The following is a 20,218-nucleotide window of genomic DNA, read 5'->3' as shown; positions in this document are numbered from 1 at the left end:
AAACTATCGTAACATGATTTTTTATCAAATCGAAAAGCGCGCTCTGTTAATATTAACAGATTCTATAATAATGAACTAAATGAACCACTGGCTTGCTCGGTGGCTCTGTTTTATCTGTTGTTCACGCGAACTTATTCTTATGGTTCGATACAATTATACACGTGATACATCATGAGCCAATTCACACATTCAATAAAAGTGCCCACCCAATATAAAGCAACAGCCAAAATATTAAAGGCTGCCATTGAGAAACAAAAATCAATCAAATCGTTGATATTTGAAGAAAAGCATGCGGTTAGTAGTGTAAAATCTGGTTCAATTGACAGGCGGCTAATGTGAGCAACCGAATCTTTTCATATTAACAGCGCGTCCGAAGCTTGCAAGCGGTGTTAAAACATTACAGCGACAACAGAGGAGCCATTGACAACGCTATCGAGGAGACGGGACTGCTGAAAGAAAATCCAAACTTGGACTCGGCACTGGCCAAGGTGCTAGTTACGGAACTAATTTTCGGACGCGGACAATTGAACGGAGAAAGCAAACCAGTGCAAACAGTGCGCTCGTACAAGGAGAAATTGCAACAAGCTATTAGCGGCTCAGAGCAGAAGAAGAAAGGCAGGTGCTCAAGTATAGACGTAGCTGTAAACCAAACAGTATTAATTGGCAATGGGCAAAAAGTCGAAAAAGCAATCAGCGCTCGCCGTTGCCCCAATGAGTTCAGCTGCGCAACCAGAAAAGTCGGAAGTTGAGCATGAGCCGGAGCCTGAGCAACAATATGTGGACAAGAGCCTAGAGGTGTTTCTCTGGCTAATGGCATACAGTGTGCTCATGTTTACGCTGCCTTTCCTTGGCTTCTATGGTGTGCGCAGCTGGCTGGAGGAATCCTTTCCCGAACTGAGCACATTTCAAGTGAATTGCTACTCTGTGCTGACGGCCGTGCTGGTGGTCAATACAATAGTAGCCATGTATGTATTGAAGGCTGTCCGTGAGAAGGATCCGCCTGTACTGGCGATTGAAAACGACGACAATAAAAAGGAGCAATAATTTAGTTTAAGCTCAGACGTAATAAAAGACATTTTTTGTAACACTTTTCCATGCTTTTCTTTGCTTAAACACACAGAGCCCAATCCACGCTATGTACGCATCAATACGAATCTGCTCAGTGTCGCCGATGCCCTGGACTACTTGTATGGCGAGGAGTGGCGGCGCAAGCAGCTGGACTCAGACGGCACATATGCTGACTTTTTGGCAGCAATACGGGCATTGGAGGAGGACGAGTTCCTGATGGACATGCATGTGGAAGGAGTTCTGATATTCCATCACAAGTGGAGTCATTACTGGGCCTCCCATGAATTCGTCCACACTAAAAAGTTCATATTGCAGAACAAGGCCACCTGCCTGGCTGCCGAGCTGCTAGCCCCTCCAGTTGGATCAACTGTGCTAGACATGTGCGCAGCTCCGGGCATGAAAACTCTACATATTTGCAATGTGATGCACAACCAAGGGCGCATCTATGCCGTGGAGCAGTCCAAAGAGCGATACAAGGCCTTGTGCGATATTACGAACGAGGCAGGCTGCCAGATAGTCACGCCCATACTGGGCGATGCTCTTACCATGGGTCAGTAGAAAACTACGAACGATTCACATTCTTTATCTAACTCATCTTCTCTGACTCTAGATGCCACGAAATGTCCAGATGTCGAGTATATTTTGGTAGATCCCAGTTGTTCTGGTAATGGAATGCAAAGCCGTATCAGCGTCTGTGATGAGCAGAAAGACGACAAACGTCTATATAAACTGGCTGGGCTACAAATCAAGATTTTATCGCACGCCATGAGCGCGTTTCCAAATGTCAAACGTATTCTCTACTGTACTTGCTCCCTTTGGAAGGAGGAGAACGAACAGGTGGTTCAACGCTGCCTCCAGCTGAATCCCTCATTCAAGCTCCTCAGTTGCAAGAAGGCGCTACGGAATAAATGGCAGAACGTGGGTGACAAGGAGTACGTGCAAATTGGCAAGAACTGTTTGTATTGTCTTCCCGACTACGATCTGACCGATGGCATCTTCTTGGCCATGTTCGAGAAACGCCCGGATGCTGACAATGAATAGCTCAGCTAGGGGAAAACGCACATAGTATAATTAAGTACTTTATTTGACTCTTTCAACTTCAATTTACATGAACTTTTAGTAAACTTAATTAGAACATTTTAAACATTCTTTGCATTTGTTTATAAAAAAAATAAAAATAAAAATAAAATATACTTTTGTATAACATTTATAAGTTTTAAAGATCGCCTCATATTAATAAATATATAAAATGAATATATACTGGTAATGAGCGTTGGTACATTAAAAAAAAGAATATATATGAAACATATAATAAAAATTGTGTTAATCAATTTTTTGATGTCAAAATTTAAAAACTTGTACTCTGAAAAGTCTGCCATAGAAAATATTCATTGCTTATTTCTTTAGCATTCAAATTACTCTCTATCACGATTGGCAGTTCGAAATTCAAAGTCTTTCAATCCAAAAATAATACATTAAGATATATCAGACCAATATTGCAGATTATCTGATCGCTAAGTGTCGTTAGCGTTAACAAAAATGCTGGCACAAATCAATAAGCCAGTGTTTAGACATTTTTATCGGCTACGATTCTACAAAAGTTACGATATCGTAAGTAATTATTGAATTTTATGAAACAAATATGTTTGAAGTTTGAGCGTGTTTTCTAATGATGACACACTATCTGACCGTAGTGTTTAAAAAATATAATAAAATCGAACGCGCCAGGCGCATTAAATTATCGGTGCTCATCTTTGAGCATTTCAATGTGGATCACGTATATATATATCGATACATATATATATATATATATAGCTATATATACATATATATAGATTACGTACACGTATGAAAAACTACCAGAGTTTCTCCCACAATTATACCTTCATTTGCTGCTTGTAGTAATTGCTTTTGGCAAGACGAAACGACTCCGCCTTAATGGCATCTTCCATTGTGACAATGGGTTTCTTAGGACAGTACTTGATGGTGTGCGCCGAGTCGCCGGATGCACCACAAATTGGGCATACATAGGTGCGTAGCTTTGGGCACAGCACTCGTCCGTAGGAGTCACGCACTGAATGGCTGTTGACCACAGCTTCCGCTTCGTTGTTGTTTTCACAGAAAACACAGTGCCTGGGCACCTGTAGCATAGAAGAAATACAAAATGATCAGGAACTCCGCCGACTAGCGAAGATAAGCCTTCTACTTACCAATTCTTTAGTCTTGCCATTATAGCGCTTATGTAGTTTATTGGTACTCGCCACGTTCACATTGCTGATATTGCGTACTTGGTCCGGAGGCATTGGCAGTCCAACATTCACGTTCTTTTGAGAGCCCATAGCAACGCCTGTAGTGGTTGCCAAGTTCGGAGCGTAGGACATGCTGCGCCACACATTGTTCAGCTGCTCGCGGTAATTGTTGTAATTAAGCCAATGTGCAGCAGCTACTGAGGGCGACCCATAGGATGCCGCAGCCGTCGAGTTACCAGCTGCATATTGTCGTGGCAGAGAAGACGACTGCGGTGTGACAGAACTTTGATTGTTGTACTGAAAGCAATTGAACTCATCGCTCACGTATCCATTGGATGCAAACTCCTGCATTGCATCTTGGGTAGAACCATTGTTATTATCTGGGAAGAGGCAGAACATTAATTAGCGCAATTTTTATACGGCCTGCAAACTTCAATATGAATGTCCCGTTGTTGCCGCTAAAAAGTACTTTCTTTTGATGATTGTGACTTTACCGTTGCCTTCCCATCTATACCTATCCTACTCACACTCACCTGTATTGCAGGACGTGAGCAGGGCAAACATTTTCAATGAATGCGCTATCTCATCCTTTTGCTGGTGATTCGCAGCGGCCGCAGACGCAGCTAAAGCCAGCTGATGCTTCGCCAAAGCCAGCTGCTGCTGCTGCTGTTGCAGCAGCAGATGATATTGGTACTGGCGCTGCAGGAACAGTGTACCGGCCGCAGAGGCGTTCATATTTACTTGGTTGTTGTCCGTCAGCAGGGGAAACTGAGTCGAGGACATCGTAGGTTCCGGTGTCAATGGGGTCGTAGGAGGACTCAGAGTGGCCGATGAAACAGGTGGCGAGATGTTTTGCGACGCCGTGTCCAAGTACATATTGAGACCGCCAATACCATGAAAAGGTGACATATTGTCCTAGCGAATGAATACAACTCAAATTATTTTCAGAAAAATCAAAAGCAATCTACGGCTTGCAATGGCGTCCACTTACCATCGGTACACTGTTTTCCAGGCTATTGCCGCTGCGAAACATGATAAATTCCAACAACAATGTCTATTGGAATGTAGACAAGTACAAAGTGCCGTTATTGCTCTTTTCGGTTTGCACCAATTCTTTCCCACATACAATTAAGTTAAATTGTTTCTTTTTATTATTATTTTCTGGCTGAAGTATATTTATGCGCTACTTCTTTAATATTTAATTATGATTTAACTTAAATTCACGGTTGAAACTGGCGCAAAAATATATTAAATTGCTCAAAACTAAAATATCGGCAAGTGGCGCCAACTACAAAAGCAAATACTTAAGTGTCAGTACATACTATTGCGTTCGCCTTAATTCCTGGAAGTCTTCGGCTAAGCTCGGCGAAGTAACGGTTTCAATCGGCGCAATACGCTCAGAGCGTTGCCACATAGTCCCAGAAATGGTAGGCGAAAAGGGAATTGAGAAAATACTAAAACAGAGCAACCAAGAAATACACATCAATTTATTATTTAATACATCGGTAGTTGAGGCGACAATCACCCGCCATCATTCAATTATTACGATTGCTGCACATACACCCACCATCGTCCCATTAAATACAACAATTCGAATTCCGCTAGCGACCACATACGTTCCACAGCACTGTACTCGTCATTAGCCAACACTGCACGCTCCAAACAGCTGACACTCAGATTCTTATACGTGCGTGTTTCACGGTCCGAATTACATAAATTTGGTGCGATTGACGTGAGTTGCCCAAGCATTCCTTGCATAGCAAAAGTCCAGAAAATCTCCACGCAGCAGCGATACCTGTCACAATGGTAGGTTCATACATTATACGGAGTATATTGCCGTCAACAACAGGACCGCTTTATACATGTGACCGTTTGGAGGTTAAATTTGGCTCGGCTGCAGCCCCTCATCATCATTCATTTAATTTATAAACCCGCTCTTTCATTGCAGTACAAATTGGCTGCCTTAGCGCGCGAGCGCGCATGTTTCATTACGTATCAATTAGCAAGCTACAACCTGCAACAGCAACCGGTGAGTATCACATAATTTACTTTTTTATTTAGTCAAGATTTGATATAGTTTGTTTGCTCGACTTATAGCAACGGCTCTATAGCTCACCTGGACGCCGGCCCGGATTCTTTTCGCAATTCATTGATAATGTGCGGAGTGAAATGGACAAGAATAAAGAGATGAAGGATAGCATAAAAAAGTTTCGCGAAGAAGCGCAAAAATTGGAGCAATCAGATGCGTTAAAATCGGCGCGGCAGAAGTTTAACATTGTTGAATCCGAGGCGCAAAAGTCTTCCAACATATTGAAAGAGCAATTGGGTGCCATCAAGGAAAAGGTCGGCGACGTTCTTGACGATGCTTCAAAATCGGACTTGGCCAAGAAAGTTTCCGAGGAGCTCTCCAAAACGGCGAAGGGTGTCACCGATACCATTACGGACACCAGCGGTAAATTGGGACAGTCGGGCGCCTTCCAAGCCATTTCCGATACAACGAAATTAATCAAAAAGGAAATGAACGAGACGAGCATAGAAAACCGCGTCTATTGCTCGCCCGTGAAGTTGCGAAAACGCGTTCAAGTGGACCTGTCCGATAGCTCGCGGGTTGTAGAGGCAAATACGGAAGCATTAGGTAAGGAAGATAACTGGATTTGCTTTGAAATTTAATAATGATTTTCTTCGTAGGCTTGGAGCTTCACAAGGACTCGAAGTTCTACCAGTCGTGGGAGAATTTTAAGAACAATAATACGTATGTGAATAAGGTACTTGATTGGAAAGTAAAATACGACGAATCGGAGAATCCTGTCATTCGAGCCTCCCGTCTGCTCACTGATAAGGTATCCGACGTGATGGGCGGTCTGTTTTCAAAAACCGAGCTGTCTGAGACGATGACCGAACTAGTCAAAATCGATCCGAACTTTGATCAGAAGCAGTTTTTGCATGATTGCGAAAAGGACATTATTCCCAATGTTTTGGAGGCCATTGTGCGAGGGGATCTGGAAATTCTAAAGGACTGGTGCTTCGAGAGCACGTACAACATAATTGCAACGCCCATAACACAAGCGAAAAAGGCCGGCCTATATCTGGACTCCAAGATCCTCGACATTGAAAACATTGAGCTGGCCATGGGCAAAGTCATGGAGCAAGGACCTGTGCTGATAATCACGTTCCAGGCGCAACAGATCATGTGCGTTCGGGATCAGAAGGGCCAGGTGGTGGAAGGGAATCCGGAAAAGGTAATGCGCGTGCATTACGTGTGGGTGCTGTGCCGTGACAGAAACGAGCTCAATCCCAAGGCCGCTTGGCGACTGATGGAGCTGTCGGCCAACAGTCAGGAGCAATTTGTTTAAACGTGCTGCACACAACTTATCACTAAGCAGTTTAAGTTTCTCATCATCCCAGACACTAGACAGACAAACGACAGACACTTCTACTTTGACGTAGCAGTTGGTTTTCATTTTCTTCATTTGTGTGCAAAAGTTTCGCTCTTATACTTCTACTACTTCGAAGATATTTTGCTAACTGCAGGTCGCGTGCTTCTGCCTAGCCTAGCCGGGGCTGCTGGTCGGTTTCCTAACTTATCTGTGATGCAGTGGACTGCTGGCTTGGCTATGCACCTGGCACGCGGCTCGGACGGACTACGGTCATCGTCGGCCACGCTACACCCTGACCGCCTATTCATGGCGCTATATATGTTGTATATTTTATCCTATCTTGTAAGCTGTATATTGAACCGTGAGCTTGGGTGCTCAGAGTGCGGCGTGGCCGGCGGCGCTCGGAGGCCGCAAGTGATTGGCCCAAATTTAAATGTTGAAGCTGAAAGTGCAAGCAATTTGTAATTCTTAAGTTAAATTGTTGAGTATAGGAGATTTGTTAATACTTTTAAGGCCAGCCTATGCAGGCATAGAGATAAATTCACTGTACCGAATAGCTGAAACTAAAGAGCCACATTCATCAATTATCACTTATTATTTGTAAAATCATTGCTACACGTTTTAAAAGTCTAGCACATTTAATAATAAATACAAAAGTCTTTGAATACGATTACATTATTGATATTTTAATTATAATATGGGTTCCCAAATGTACCAAATAAGATGTAGGTACGAAATGTACCATAAATTAATAACTCTGTATAGCCAGAACTGAGTAGCCAGAAATGTTAAAGTTAAATTCTAAAACAGCTTGGCTATAATAAATATAAAAAACAAGCCATTTTGTATAATAAATTAAAACAAGTATACTAATAATGTAATAACAAGTACCATTCAATTTGCAAAGGAAGTGGCAACGCTTTTAACTGGTTTTGCGCTTTGTTCATTTAACTTGAACTTGACGTACGCTCTCTCTCCTTGTCTCTCTGTCTTTTGTTCTCAAAAGCTTTTTTAATGCAGCCCAATAAAGTGAGCACTGTGCGCTCGTTCAGTCTTCAAGCGGAATTCATCGCGAGCGCACGCGCAAAAACTTTCCGGCCTTAAAGTTCGTGTATGATCGAACAGTGTTTTGTTTTTAAATAATTGGAAGCTAAATATCCAAAAGCTTACTCACCTAGCTAATAATCAGCTGACGCACCTCACTGAATATTATTTAATTTACGACCGAGTGATAAGCGAATTAATTAACGATTGATAAAAAAAAAGGTTCCAGACAAGTCAAACGAAAATGCGTGTCAGCAACGGTTTAACATTCTGCAGTCTTTTGCTTTTAGCGCTTCTGACGACGGGTTTCTGTAAGTACATAAACACACACGCACACACATAGGCTCATATATACATACATATGTATGTACATATGTATATCCAAGGCATAGACAGATAGCCAAGGCACACTTAAAGTGTCCACACAGCGTCTTCGTATTTATTTTGCCACTCGTACATTATCTGGAAACTAGTTTCCAATGCAGCTGGAAGGCTGGCCTGAGGCAGATACTCTTGGTTTTACCCTTTGCCTTTCACGTTAACGGGTCTCTGATGCGGGTCCAGTTTGCAAGCCAAGTTTACGGCGCATAAATATGGCTTTTTATTATGCCAATTCAGTCGGTGGCCAAGAGCCCAGAGCACTTTATATCAAGGTCGTACTTATAAAACTCGTGTATTTAGAGATGTTAGTTATGTGTAACCGCGTGCTTTGGCTTCCTTATAAAGTTACCCTCCGGTCCCTCCGGACCACAAATGGACATATTGGGGGCAACCTTTATTTGAATTATTCGCAAACCTTAATTTCTCCACGCGTTTTCGGGGCGATTTATGCGAGTCTTATGCGTTTCGCATGCCAAACAGACTTGAGAAACAAACGCGACTCTTTTATTAGGAATGTGTTTATTTGCTTGTGTCATCTAATATACAAAAGTTTATAGAAACATACATATGTACGTATATACATATGAACATATATGAATTTGTCTGGTACATATACATAGACTGGTTTCGTTATTAAGCTTGCCGGTTGGGTTTGTCGGCTCTGCACGATTCTTTGTTTGCCCAAAAGCATCTCCATTAAAAAAGGCCAGTCTCTTCTGAGAAGTCAGAGCTCAGAATATGTTTCTAGGCAAGATAAATATTTTGATTGGCCCAATAAAAATACATATGTAGGTGCGAATTGCTTTAGAGTCGCACAAGTTGTGCAAATATTTATAAGCTGTCTGTGGAAGAGTTGTCTTCCAAGGAAAATGCCATGACCAAGTAATTTTTGGTTTCAGTTTGTTGGTTTTTTTTTATGTGTATATTTATAAATCTTGATCTTTTCTGCTTAATTGCGTTTCTTACAGCTCATGCCAAACCCTTGGAAGAACCGAAGAAAACTGACACCGAGCTAAGTGATTCGAATGGGCTGGCAGCCAAAAATAAAACAGCTGTCAGCGCTGGCGAGGAGGTAAGCTAATCCCTAACGAGACCCCGAGTAACTGGGACACCAAAATCACACAAAAGACCGGCCTCAAAAGAGGTGCCTGAATGCCTGACTGACTAACTGACTAACTGTCTGTCTGTCTGTCTGTCTGGTTGACGGAGCGGCAGACACAGCTGAAATGTAATGTGATATGATGGCTATGCAGCTCGGCCGGTTTATTATTAAAACAGAACCGGAAATTTAAGCTTTAAAGACATTTTTTATTTATTTTCACTTTGATTAAATGCGAAAACCACAGTAAAGACACGCGCGCGCCGCTTGCCTTATAAGGCTCAAACGCACGTTACGACCATTTGCATGAAATTAAAAAGAGAAAAAGAAAAAACAAAATTGAAGAAGTCTCCGATGAGGGTTTTTAGCGTCTTAGTCACGAAATTCCATAAAAAATTGAGTTATAATTGAACGAGACAATGTGGATACCCCAAATGCTTCCACCTGATCAGCGAGCTTTGTCGTCATGGCTATGACTCAGCCTAAGCTCAAAGCCAACAGCCCAGAGCCCAGTGCGAATCGCTTTAAACCCGCATTCTAGGTAATTTCTGTGACGTCTCAATGCCGCATTCTTGGCTAAACAAACTAAACTCTAAGGCGACTCGCATGCGATTTCACCTGTTCAAATATCGGATCACTTTCCACCCATAAAAAGTATATCATTTTTATTGCAGCTTATGATAATATTGTGTTATGACTGTCGCTACTGAATAATTGAAGCGCGTCTGTAGAGAAACATGATCTGGAAAACAAAATAATGACAAGTCACGTAGCAGCATTTGTTGTCGAGAACCAACAAGTCGACTTTATTCAATTACAGTCCTGACCGGACCAGACCAGACCTGATCTGCTCGCATTAACTTACAACCTCTGGATCAGTCGAAGGCCTAGAAAATAGAATATGTTATGCAATCCGAATGCGCAATTGCAACATGCAATAACAGCAATCATCAATTTGCTTAAGTTCAAGAGTTAATGATACCTAGAAAGGAAAAAATGCAATTATATATGATACATATTGGAAAGTCTTAGTTCATGGCTTACCGAAAGTTGAAAATAAAAGTTTCAATTATATATGATACATATTTGTACCAGCAGCGACTTTTGCTCTCTCAAACATATTTATTATAAAAGAATATTTTATACACATCTCAAGGACTTACGCAATTCATATAAATGCTAAGCCCTTTAATAATGTACATACATACATATATAATTTGGAACTTTGTGCAATCTTTTTATTAAACCTATGGGCGTGACTAATCTGAAAAAATTATACCTGATACTACAAAGTGCACATAAAGCTTCTAGCCTCAAGTCTCTTTTGAAATTTTAAGCGCTTAATCGCAAATATCAACCCTCCGGATGTCAATGAGTCACCATTGATATTACCCGCATATATGTATGTAAAAACCTTTTAACTGATTTGGGCCATAAACAGGAAATATCGATGTTTGAATACATTTAACTACTTTTGTATCCAAAATAAATGAAGAAATCAGCTTTAGCCGCGTACAATATTCTATATCCCTACTAGCAGAATACACTCAATTCACATTCGAATCAATAAATTGGCTAATCTTGTAATGAGCTTCTCGAACGCTGAATTAATTAATTCAATTTAAAGACAATTAGTTGCCAAGATTGTGACGTCAAGATGTGAAAACTGATCGAGCATAAATTATATGGCATGCCAGTCATTGAAAATGTTGAAATTGAAATTTACTCACGCGCCAACGTCGACCTACATGCAGACAGACAGACAGACATACGTACGCCCAAATTGATATGCCTTGCTTCGTTATAAAATGGTATCTAACGGTTATATTATTTTTGTATTTTTTAGCTGAAAACTGCAACGAATTTGGCGCTGGCTGGCAACTATAAATACGACGTGGAAATACTTGAGTCTGGCGACAACGAGGATGAGGATCGGGATAGCAGCGAGGAGTTGGAGGAGCGTTTCAAGGGCCACGGCATTTTCAACACGGACACCGATACTTTCATAGCTGAAAATATTGAGATGACACCCGTGGATGTGGAGTCCAGTGCCATTAGCGAGAGCCACATGCTGCTCAGCATTGTATTGGTAGTCGTGGCTCTGGTCTCGGTGTGTCTATACGCCGGACTCGTTATATGGAGATCTCACCTGGAGTACGTAGTACAAGTGTGTTAATATATGTACGATTCTCTTATTTAAAATTTATTCTGCAGGCAACGCTATGGCATGCGCGAGAGACTCGTTAATCGGGATGTGGACGAGGAGGGCGTTGACGACCCGGATTATCATGTGACATATCCTCACACACTGAGCCCCTACGCGCCAACAACAACGACAGCTACGACCCGCTCGTAGTCTGGTGTCGATTTTTGTGTAGGATGAGATTCATTAGCGCTTAATATTATTTTAAATTGCACTTGATAGCGTTGCCTGCATTCACACACCTGTGCATGTGGGAATGAGAGGTGAACGGGTGTTTTATATGCATTGTCAATTAACTAACACATACATAATCGCGCGTTAAATAACAATACTAAAGTTCATCTTAGAATATGGGGTCGCTGAACTGTTAAAAGTTTCGCCCGCAGTTGGACATGCCAATTAGTTTTAAGTTTCTGTGATATTGTTCTAGAGACTCTTTTTATATTAACATCACGCTCAGAGTCAGAAACTAAAGTATTTTGTAAAAAAATATATATATTTAAATTCTGTAAGGGTGCATTAAACGAAATCAAAATCAAATTCGACTAAAAGATTATTTTTGAAATTACCGAAATGAATAATTAAACTTGCCCTTTTGCGTTTACAGACTCAGTTTTGCGTAGATGAGACGCCACCTGTTAGACAATAACATATCTGTAGGATAACAGGGCGTATACTGTATGCAAAGTTATTACAAAATAAGATTGGCTGACAGTTTGGAATAATATACACATAGAAGTATGTTTATACGGCGATTGTTTAGTTACTTTCAAATACTAAGTAAGTTTACAAACGTTCATCAGAAAAATTATGAAGCATCGCAAATAACTTTAAATGGAAAATTGCTGTTAACATATTTGCTCCTCTTTTGCCCCAAATACTCCACAGCTAACAGACTAATGCAACAGCTGTTTTTTTTTAGCAATTTGCACTTTGAACTTGTGCTTGTTTCGTCAAAGTGTGTCAAACTTGAATACGCGTGTTTCGATTTGTATACCTGTATCAGTGGTGTTTGCCCTAAATTGCCATTTAATACTCTCTGCTTGACTCAACATAAGGTGCGCGCTCTAAAGTTATAAAGTAGGTACAATGCTGCGACTGTAATACTAGCCGGCAACAGGGGCAGCATTTTACCACAGCATAAAAGTGTTCTAAGGCAACTCGTATTCTCATCGGTATGACTGTTAATTGACAGCTCTGTTCGATGGCTACTCCTCCACTCGCACAGCTAACAATTGACTGTGGCGTGTTATTGCTGCTCTATCGCACTTGCTTCGAACATTTGTCCCCCAGAATGCACAAGTCCTCGCGCAACCGAAGCAGCTACGAGAGAAGCTGGACCCCTCTCGTATATCTACTTAGTTTATGCTGCCGTTCGAGTACGAATACGAACGCGATTGCGAATGCGAATGCGCACTCTAGTCGAACAGTTTCATTGATAAGAAAGCAAGTGAAAGTCTCTCGGCAGAGACACGAGAACGTCCGCCAGTACACAATTGTCCGTCGCTGTCGCTGCAGGCAGAGCATTGCGCAGAGCAGCGTGAAGTGTGTGCAGTGTGAAGATTGTATCCAAATAGTGCGAAAGCTCTGACGCGCTATCCGTGTAGCTGTAGAGGCGGCTTGCAGCACACGTTGTGCTGTAATTAATTTAGTTGCGTGGCTTAATTTTGTTGCCGCTGTTGTCGCTTTGATTGTTAAAGTTGCCGTTCGCTTTTTAGCAGTGTATGCCTGTGTGTGTGTCCGTGTGATTATCCCTGCTGCTGCGCGTGCATGTGTGTGTATGCGTGGGCGCTTTTGTATTAATTAACCGTATAAGCAAGGCATCGTTTCCGACGCTATTGTTTTTGTGCTTCCTTGCGTGCTTCCTTCACCCGTAGCTCGTGCTCGTGCCCGTGCCAAGAGCAGTATTTAAACAACATCATCAGCAGGCAAACGACAGGAAAACAGCACCATGACGCACTGGGAGGACTTCTACAATACACATCTGCCGCCCGCAGACTTCGAGGATAATCGTTCGCTGCTCAAGGAGTTCTGTGAGCGACACAATAAGCTCCAGAACCGCATTGTGCTCGTCACGGTAAGCACTCGCTAATCCCAGCTCTTTTTCTGTCGACAGCCCAAATTCCCATAAAGTTCCCGTTAATGAACTGACCAGCCCCACTTCTAATCCCCAATCCATCTCTTTCGCACAGTCGGGCGGCACCACTGTCCCCCTGGAGCACAATACGGTGCGCTTCGTAGATAACTTCAGCGCAGGCACGCGTGGTTCGGCGAGTGCCGAGTACTTTTTGGATCATGATTATGCCGTTATCTTTATGCATCGCCACAAGTCCCTGGAGCCCTTCACGCGCCACTTTACCGGGCAACAGTTCTTCGACATGCTCGATATAGCGGACAACAGCCAGAGCTCCACGATAGCCATCAAGCCAGACTCGGTGGATGTGTTTGCGCCCGTACTGGCGAAATACAAGATTGCACGTGAGACCCAAATGATTCTGTACGTCAACTTCACCAGCGTCGTCGACTACATGTGGCTGCTGCGCGCCGCCTGCGAGTGCCTGGCTGCGTTCGAGGAGCGCGCCGTGTTATATTTGGCCGCTGCTGTATCAGATTTCTACATACCCGAGGACATGATGGTGAGTCGAACCGATGGCACGGTCGGTCATATGGGAAATCTTGTAATTGATTGCACTCGTCATTCAATGACTGGCGTCGCCAGTCGCCCATCGTCCATTTCCCATCGCCAGTCGCCAGTTTCAGTTGCCTGTAAATTGCTTTTTATCGATTCGCCATGTTGATTGTGGGCTTTGGGCTTGACATTTTTCTCTGCACATATTTGACGTCAGCCCCAGTAGGAGCAGCAGCTGAAGCAGGAGTACTAAGGCTCGGGAGCAAATGACAGCAGCTGTAGTGAAAGTAAAGGGAGTAGGGGCAGCTATATTAGAAGTAACTGGAGGAGCAGCAGCTATAGCAGTCGACGATAGCTGATGTGGGAGTACCTAGAGGAGTAGGAGTGGCAACGCGCGAAAGCACTGACAGCAACTGTAGTAGGAGTCGCATAAGGAGCAGCAGAGGCAGTAGTAACAAGGCGCGGGAGCCGTCTACAACAGTTGTAGTGGGAGTAGGAGAGGGAACAAGCCATAGCGATGCTCGGGAACAGTCAACAGCAGCTTAAAGTCAACTATTGCTCTTGACAAGCTGTTCGCTTGCCTCAGTTTCAAATGCCTGTCAACGACAGAGACTTACTAGTCTACATCCACAATGACACACAGATACATGGCCGGCTGCCCTATCTATTGGTGTCCTTGCAGCAGCCTTTCTACTGTCATCATGTCTTTAATTTGATTTGCATAATTTTGCTTGTTATGTGACCATGTGGCCATGTGGCCATGTGGCATGTTGCATGTAACCACTTCCCATCCGCTGCATAGTCAGTCTTCATTTTCATTTCACTGTTACACTGATTTACATGTTCATGCAGCTTTCGTTTGCACCCTCTGACTGGCATAGTCCACCTGCCTCCTTCAGCGGCATCCACCACAATCGTCCTGCCTGTCCACCTATCTCCTACATTTGCTCCTCCTCTCCATTCACTGCCTGTCAGCTGACTGTAGCGCTTACATATTCAGGTGCTCGACGGCAAAAGGTTTTCAAGTACATGCATCAAACGCTCGTTGCTGGAGGCGTTCGTCGTCGCGCCGCTAGCTGCTTGCAATTTTCACCTACTCTACACAAACACACAGACAGTAAAATATAGTATACATACGTATACGTATACAGATGTGCAGGCGGTGCAAGTGTTGGGGCAGGTAAACGGAAAGTTTTCCACTTGTCGCCCACCTTTGGTTCGTTCAGCCTCTCAGCTCCTCCGTGCTGGCATTTGCAACGCTCTATTTCCGTTTAGCTCGTGCATTTCCGCTCGGCCTCATGCTTGAGGCGCTCCCCGCCGTGTCAGTGTGTGGTTGTTGCTCTGGTGGTTGCTGGGGCGTTAGCCACAAATCGTTCGCTTGATTGAATTGTTGAATGTGCTCGGCAAACCCTTCGCGCCTGTCTCTTCCCAACCCCATGATGAATATAGCCCGATGATGTGTGTACATTGAAATTTATGCGCATATCTTAGGCTAAGCTCTACCCTGGCATTCTAGCGAAGGTCCTTGCTGCCTGACAGCTGATTTGTCAACAGAAATGCGCATAGTTTGCATAATGCCCGAGTGCATCCACACTGGCTTGCCTGTGCCACAACCACAAGCTCATCCACACAGGGCTTAAATATCACTTGGATACATGTGCGCTAAGTGGAAAACAGAAACGGCGACTTTCACCTGAGAATTCCTTAAAATGTTTACAGTTCAGTTAGCACTTGCACGGGCGTTTTACAGCCACTTGCTTTTCCAGGCTCAAGGACAACATTTAATTTCGGTAAGGCAAAGCGCCTTCCACCTTAAAGTAAATTTATGCAAATGTGGCAAACAAGTTGATGTTTCGTAAGGATGTTGTGGGGGGCAAACGCCGTTGCTTAAGTAAATTCTAATAAGCCAAAAACAACAAGAAGAAATTATAAATGTAAACTACACGAACAAAATTAAGCCAAGACAGAGGAAGTAAAGAGTGAGAGTGAGAGCGACTGAGAGCGAGAGAGAGAGAGAGAGGTGGTTAGCATTAACACTGAGAGCAAACAGAAAAGGCAACGTGCTCAAATCCTCAAATCAAATCAAAAGATTTTACAGGAGCACGCATGAACGCACATAAAGAGACAGCGACTTATACAGTTATTCTGAGACACTATTACTCACTCATACACACACACGCCCACGGACAGTCAGCGATTTGTTGGGTACAATGACACAGCCTCAAAGCACAATGAGTGCGAGCGAGTGAGCGAGCGAATCTACAAGGGAAAGGGAATCTGAATAAGTAACCAAATTCAATGTCAACAGCTGTTGGCAGTTCTTAAAAGCAAGCACAACAAGTAAGAGCGGTCTAGCTCGAGTCAGCGCGACAATGGGAAACCCTGTAAATTGTTGTTTCTTCAAGAATTGTGCATAACATAGCACAAAGTTAACTCTTAAATGTCTTTGTTAAATTAGAATGTGATACTTGAGTTGGAGTTGGCGGATTTTATGGGATATATGTATGTATATATATATATATATGTATATGAATTTGAGGTCTTTGCACAATGCTCTTGCATTGCGCTTAGTTTCTCAGTTCGTAGTTCGAATTAATTTAATCTTTTACATAGGTCTCCATAAGATCCTTATTCATTGTTATTTGACAATAGAAAGAATATTTAAATATCAAATAGATCTAAATATATATATAAAATGGGCATACTTGATATAGACCATAATAAATATTAATTATTGAATTATTTTTTATTGTTTGAATTATTTTTGAATATATTGAAACTCACATGCAAATAATGTACAAGTGAAATGTGTATTCTTTATATAGACTATACTATATATATATATTATACTCATATTAATTAATACAGATTATATTCATTGAAAATACAGATCATATTAAATGATCAGTTGATATATGTATATACAAGTACTTCGTGAAAGTTATCTAACTGTTTACAATAAAATACAATAATGCAATAAAATATACTTAATATAAAGTATATTATTGGAAAAATATAACTAGATAAGCTTTCTGGAAATCAAACTAGTTCCGTTGAGCAACACTATTCTCACTGTACATAAATTTGCACAAAATTGAACTACCTCATCTGTTTCCCGAGAATAGAGCATAGAAACTTATTGCCTCAAGCAGCTTAAAGTTCGAATTAGCAGAAGAGTCGACTGCGACGGTGACTGCGACTGCGACAGCAACGTTGACGTTGGCGTTTCGCAATTGTCAATGTCGCTTTGGTTCGTCTTCGTTGTCAGGCTTAATGCCTTGCAGCTAGGCTTTTCATTTCGCTCAGCCGCCGCACAATGTCCTGGCTACTTAGCTTCGTCCTTCTAGTTGTCCATCCTTGCTGTCTGAAAACTGCTTTGTGCGCGCACTGAATGAATGAATGGACGAATGAATGGTCAGCAATTGAAAAGGAGCTACCCTATCAGGCCATAGGGTATAATGCTCAACAAGTCGTCGGACATGTGCCAATGGCTCCCGCACCCGCACCCTTAGTCGACGCGTCGTATGTGTGGTATTTAAAGCGCCTTTAAGTCTGCTTTGCGGCAAATGAGCAGCGAGGCGACACGCTCGTCTCGTTACGACTGAAATATGCTTTCAATTAGTTGTAATACATTTGCCATGTGGCAAGCGCCAAGAGCCAAGTGCCCACAGCTTGTGCGATAGGACGGAGGGGCGGGGGTGTTAACCCTGGCCTTTTACTGTGTCGCGGCGCTGTCTGCCCGCAAGGACACATGAACTGGCTGTCGGTTCGTTAGTCTCTGTGAAAGTGTGTGTGTGTGTGTGTGTGTATTTGCATGGGTGTGTTGGCACTCCCTTTGGCTGTTTTTGCAATCTCATGGCAACATTCATACGCATCGTTGGCTTGTCATTCCATTAATATGCTAAACCGCTCACCGTTGCAGCCCACACACAAAATGCAATCGGGAGATGGCGCACCGACCATATCGCTGCAATTGGTGCCAAAAATGTTGGCGCCGCTCGCCAGTCTATGGGTGCCGCACGCTTTTGTGGTGTCCTTCAAGCTGGAAACGGACGAGAACCTATTGATTGTCAAGGCACGCGACAGCCTCAACAAATACAAGCATAAGGTAAGTGCTGTCTATCAGACACGCCAGCAATCCGAGCTGCAATCTCACCACTAATTTTCTCTCATTCTCTCTCTCTCTCTCTCTCTCTATCTCGCTCTCTCTCTTCTGCTTAACCTTTCCGTCCGCAGTTGGTGATTGCCAACGTCCTTCAGACACGCAAGCACCGCGTTGTCTTTGTAACTCCAACAGATTCCTATGAGCTGCATTTGAGTCGCGAGCAGGCGCTGCAGGGCCTGGAAATAGAGGAGCCCATTGTGGCCGATGTGGTAAGTGTGAACGTGCCTAACAACAATGGCAGCAGCTGCCGACTGAACGCGTGCCGTTATTCAATCCGCAGGTGCAGAAACACAGCGACTTCATCAGCAGCGCCCAGCAGCGACAATGACCGTTGTCGATGCGCCGCCGGCAACACCAGCAACAGCAACATCAACAGCACCAGCAGCACCAGCAGCAGTACCGTCAGCTGGCGATTGGCGGCGGCAGCAGCAGCAGCAACGATGACACCGCCGAGGCAACGGACTATTGCGTGACCAGTTCGCATTATTGTCGCGTCCTAAATCCTGGCACGCCAACATTCGGCCGCAAATATTGAGCAGGTTATAGCGCCAAGTCCATTTGCATAGCCCTTACCTCTAAGTTGTAGTTATCTATACTATTTATGGTTAATATCTATCTATTTATGGTCACGCCCTAGTTAGCCCGACCATAATTGATGGAGATGATGGTGGTTAACATGTTTTGTGTTTCATATGTATATTTTGTTTTTGTATTTTTTTTGTACTTTTGTTGTTCATTTATATTTGGCTTATCGTTGCCTGTTTGAAAAATGATGTCACCTACATAACGAATTGTCTCTTCTAAGCTCGAATCCCGTTTTCGTCATTGCTGTCATCAAGCATACGCACCGTGTTGCCCGCATTTTGGCATTAATCTGAGATCATCAATTATCTGTTTTATTTATGCTTGAAAGGGGGCAGAGCATCGCGTAACTACTCTCCCACTTACCCACACACACACACACACACTCAGTCACCCCCGCACACACCCACACAGTGTGCACCTACACTTATGCAACGGCTTCATGAAACAGCAATTTGCAGGCTGGCCCTGGCGGCTGTCGTTTGCAGGCATTGCGACAATTGATTTACAAGCCGTGCATAGCAATAACTACAACAACATAAACAACAACAGCTGCAGCAGGACCTGCCAAATGTCCTTGGCTGTGGAAATTTATAGTGGCGTATACTTAATGCCTTGACGCTTGTCTGGCTCAAGCAGGTCAAGTGGCGTCTAAAGGTCAGTCTCAAATACACAACACAACACACTTAACACACACACACACACAACATGAACTTCTGACAGCTGCCAGCGGCAAATTAAAATTTAATTGGGTAAAAAAAAATGAAAAACAACTAAACAGCCAGCAAGGAAAACTAATTAACGCAGCGCCCGCAAACCGAGGGCCACAACACGGAATACTTGTGTAGCGAGAACAAAGCAGGAACCAACGCAGACAGCACGGACCGTAGACAGTGTCAGAGTACCGCTTGGTCCTTGGGTTTTGTTTTTTGGGTTCTGGGTTTTGGGTTACTCGAGTCTTGTGGCAGCCTTTTTTGCACATGTTTATTGCATGTTCTGTTGCTGGCGCCTTTTATCTACGGTTTTGCCGCCTAATCTACCTGCCTTAACTGTTCCCTGGTTGTGGCGTGTGCGGCCGAAGGTCCAAAGCCGACGCCACTTCCGGCTACATTTTCGGTTTTTGTTTCAGCCCCAAACTAGGCAACAAGAAATTTGTTGTATTTTTTTCTGTTGCTGTCGACTCGTTTGGCAGCTGTAGCGTAATATTTAACAACTTTTCTTCTTCTCCTTAATGCCTGTGCGTGCGTAAGTGTGTGTGTGTGTGTGTGTGATGGTCTGTGCATGTGTGTGTGGGTGTGCTTGAGTGTATAAATGTGCATCAAATTAGATTTTATTGCGTTCACACGTACATCACGCAGATACACTAACATGAATACGTAGAAAGGCAACGCATCGAGGGAAGACCCAATTTATATGCCAGA

The 20,218-nt window shown here is 43.1% G+C and overlaps 6 protein-coding genes across 7 annotated transcripts; 5 read left to right on the top strand and 1 right to left on the bottom strand.

The window, feature by feature from the left end:
* The first annotated feature begins 109 nt into the window (after positions 1 to 109).
* On the top strand, positions 110 to 2,520 carry Nsun5 (Nop2/Sun-like domain containing protein 5). Its single transcript, XM_018108996.3, has 4 exons — positions 110 to 294; positions 366 to 615; positions 1,121 to 1,618; positions 1,679 to 2,520. Exons 1-4 carry the CDS (start codon positions 172 to 174, stop codon positions 2,107 to 2,109), a joined length of 1,302 nt encoding a protein of 433 aa, XP_017964485.1. The 5' UTR covers positions 110 to 171; the 3' UTR covers positions 2,110 to 2,520.
* Positions 612 to 1,087, top strand: LOC108656812 (uncharacterized). Its single transcript, XM_018109100.3, has one exon. It carries the CDS (start codon positions 667 to 669, stop codon positions 1,042 to 1,044), a length of 378 nt encoding a protein of 125 aa, XP_017964589.1. The 5' UTR covers positions 612 to 666; the 3' UTR covers positions 1,045 to 1,087.
* Positions 2,160 to 4,630, bottom strand: nanos (RNA-binding protein nanos). Its single transcript, XM_018109020.3, has 4 exons — positions 4,309 to 4,630; positions 3,851 to 4,232; positions 3,279 to 3,697; positions 2,160 to 3,209 (listed from the first exon to the last, which is right to left on the bottom strand). The coding sequence occupies exons 1-4, from the start codon at positions 4,348 to 4,350 to the stop codon at positions 2,946 to 2,948; spliced, it is 1,107 nt and encodes a 368-aa protein (XP_017964509.1). The 5' UTR covers positions 4,351 to 4,630; the 3' UTR covers positions 2,160 to 2,945.
* Positions 2,445 to 7,359, top strand: LOC108656727 (mitochondrial import inner membrane translocase subunit TIM44). Of its 2 annotated transcripts, none has more exons than XM_018108974.3 (4): positions 2,445 to 2,679; positions 5,266 to 5,346; positions 5,415 to 5,952; positions 6,006 to 7,359. In XM_018108974.3, exons 1-4 carry the CDS (start codon positions 2,608 to 2,610, stop codon positions 6,668 to 6,670), a joined length of 1,356 nt encoding a protein of 451 aa, XP_017964463.1. In that variant the 5' UTR covers positions 2,445 to 2,607; the 3' UTR covers positions 6,671 to 7,359. The 2 variants fall into 2 exon arrangements, with proteins under 2 accessions (XP_017964463.1, XP_017964471.1); XM_018108982.3 differs by lacking the exon at positions 2,445 to 2,679 and adding an exon at positions 4,790 to 5,123.
* A 375-nt stretch (positions 7,360 to 7,734) lies between these two features.
* On the top strand, positions 7,735 to 11,961 carry LOC108656804 (uncharacterized). The gene is made up of 4 exons (XM_018109090.3): positions 7,735 to 8,049; positions 9,088 to 9,191; positions 11,065 to 11,372; positions 11,433 to 11,961. The coding sequence occupies exons 1-4, from the start codon at positions 7,983 to 7,985 to the stop codon at positions 11,572 to 11,574; spliced, it is 621 nt and encodes a 206-aa protein (XP_017964579.1). The 5' UTR covers positions 7,735 to 7,982; the 3' UTR covers positions 11,575 to 11,961.
* Positions 11,962 to 12,338: 377 nt separating this feature from the next.
* Ppcs (phosphopantothenoylcysteine synthetase) lies at positions 12,339 to 19,575 on the top strand. The gene is made up of 6 exons (XM_018109032.3): positions 12,339 to 12,501; positions 13,299 to 13,498; positions 13,614 to 14,057; positions 17,973 to 18,158; positions 18,287 to 18,424; positions 18,496 to 19,575. Exons 2-6 carry the CDS (start codon positions 13,373 to 13,375, stop codon positions 18,541 to 18,543), a joined length of 942 nt encoding a protein of 313 aa, XP_017964521.1. The 5' UTR covers positions 12,339 to 12,501; positions 13,299 to 13,372; the 3' UTR covers positions 18,544 to 19,575.
* Positions 19,576 to 20,218: the final 643 nt, after the last annotated feature.

The sequence above is a fragment of the Drosophila navojoa genome, chromosome 2, assembly GCF_054131105.1.
Source record: "Drosophila navojoa isolate 15081-1374.11 chromosome 2, UAZ_NAV_1.0, whole genome shotgun sequence".
Lineage (NCBI taxonomy): Eukaryota > Metazoa > Arthropoda > Insecta > Diptera > Drosophilidae > Drosophila > Drosophila navojoa.
Note: the sequence above shows the minus strand (reverse complement) of the source record. Positions and strands in the feature narration are given on the sequence as shown.

What these genes read in the sequence shown, in the direction of transcription:
- Nsun5 (XM_018108996.3), top strand. Translation starts at nt 172, where the DNA reads ATGAGCCAATTCACACATTCAATAAAAGTGCCCACCCAATATAAAGCA. An exon ending in CTCAGAGCAGAAGAAGAAAG is followed by an intron (nt 616 to 1,120) that starts GCAGGTGCTCAA and finishes TTAAACACACAG; the next exon opens with AGCCCAATCCACGCTATGTA. An exon ending in GGGCGATGCTCTTACCATGG is followed by an intron (nt 1,619 to 1,678) that starts GTCAGTAGAAAA and finishes CTCTGACTCTAG; the next exon opens with ATGCCACGAAATGTCCAGAT.
- LOC108656812 (XM_018109100.3), top strand. Translation starts at nt 667, where the DNA reads ATGGGCAAAAAGTCGAAAAAGCAATCAGCGCTCGCCGTTGCCCCAATG.
- LOC108656727 (XM_018108974.3), top strand. Translation starts at nt 2,608, where the DNA reads ATGCTGGCACAAATCAATAAGCCAGTGTTTAGACATTTTTATCGGCTA. An exon ending in TCTACAAAAGTTACGATATC is followed by an intron (nt 2,680 to 5,265) that starts GTAAGTAATTAT and finishes CTTTCATTGCAG; the next exon opens with TACAAATTGGCTGCCTTAGC. An exon ending in GGCAAATACGGAAGCATTAG is followed by an intron (nt 5,953 to 6,005) that starts GTAAGGAAGATA and finishes TTTTCTTCGTAG; the next exon opens with GCTTGGAGCTTCACAAGGAC.
- nanos (XM_018109020.3), bottom strand. Translation starts at nt 4,350, where the DNA reads ATGTTTCGCAGCGGCAATAGCCTGGAAAACAGTGTACCGATG. An exon ending in TGGAAAACAGTGTACCGATG is followed by an intron (nt 4,233 to 4,308) that starts GTAAGTGGACGC and finishes TTCATTCGCTAG; the next exon opens with GACAATATGTCACCTTTTCA. An exon ending in GCTCACGTCCTGCAATACAG is followed by an intron (nt 3,698 to 3,850) that starts GTGAGTGTGAGT and finishes GCCTCTTCCCAG; the next exon opens with ATAATAACAATGGTTCTACC.
- LOC108656804 (XM_018109090.3), top strand. Translation starts at nt 7,983, where the DNA reads ATGCGTGTCAGCAACGGTTTAACATTCTGCAGTCTTTTGCTTTTAGCG. An exon ending in GCTTCTGACGACGGGTTTCT is followed by an intron (nt 8,050 to 9,087) that starts GTAAGTACATAA and finishes CGTTTCTTACAG; the next exon opens with CTCATGCCAAACCCTTGGAA. An exon ending in ATATGGAGATCTCACCTGGA is followed by an intron (nt 11,373 to 11,432) that starts GTACGTAGTACA and finishes TTTATTCTGCAG; the next exon opens with GCAACGCTATGGCATGCGCG.
- Ppcs (XM_018109032.3), top strand. Translation starts at nt 13,373, where the DNA reads ATGACGCACTGGGAGGACTTCTACAATACACATCTGCCGCCCGCAGAC. An exon ending in ACCGCATTGTGCTCGTCACG is followed by an intron (nt 13,499 to 13,613) that starts GTAAGCACTCGC and finishes TCTTTCGCACAG; the next exon opens with TCGGGCGGCACCACTGTCCC. An exon ending in ACATACCCGAGGACATGATG is followed by an intron (nt 14,058 to 17,972) that starts GTGAGTCGAACC and finishes TCACCGTTGCAG; the next exon opens with CCCACACACAAAATGCAATC.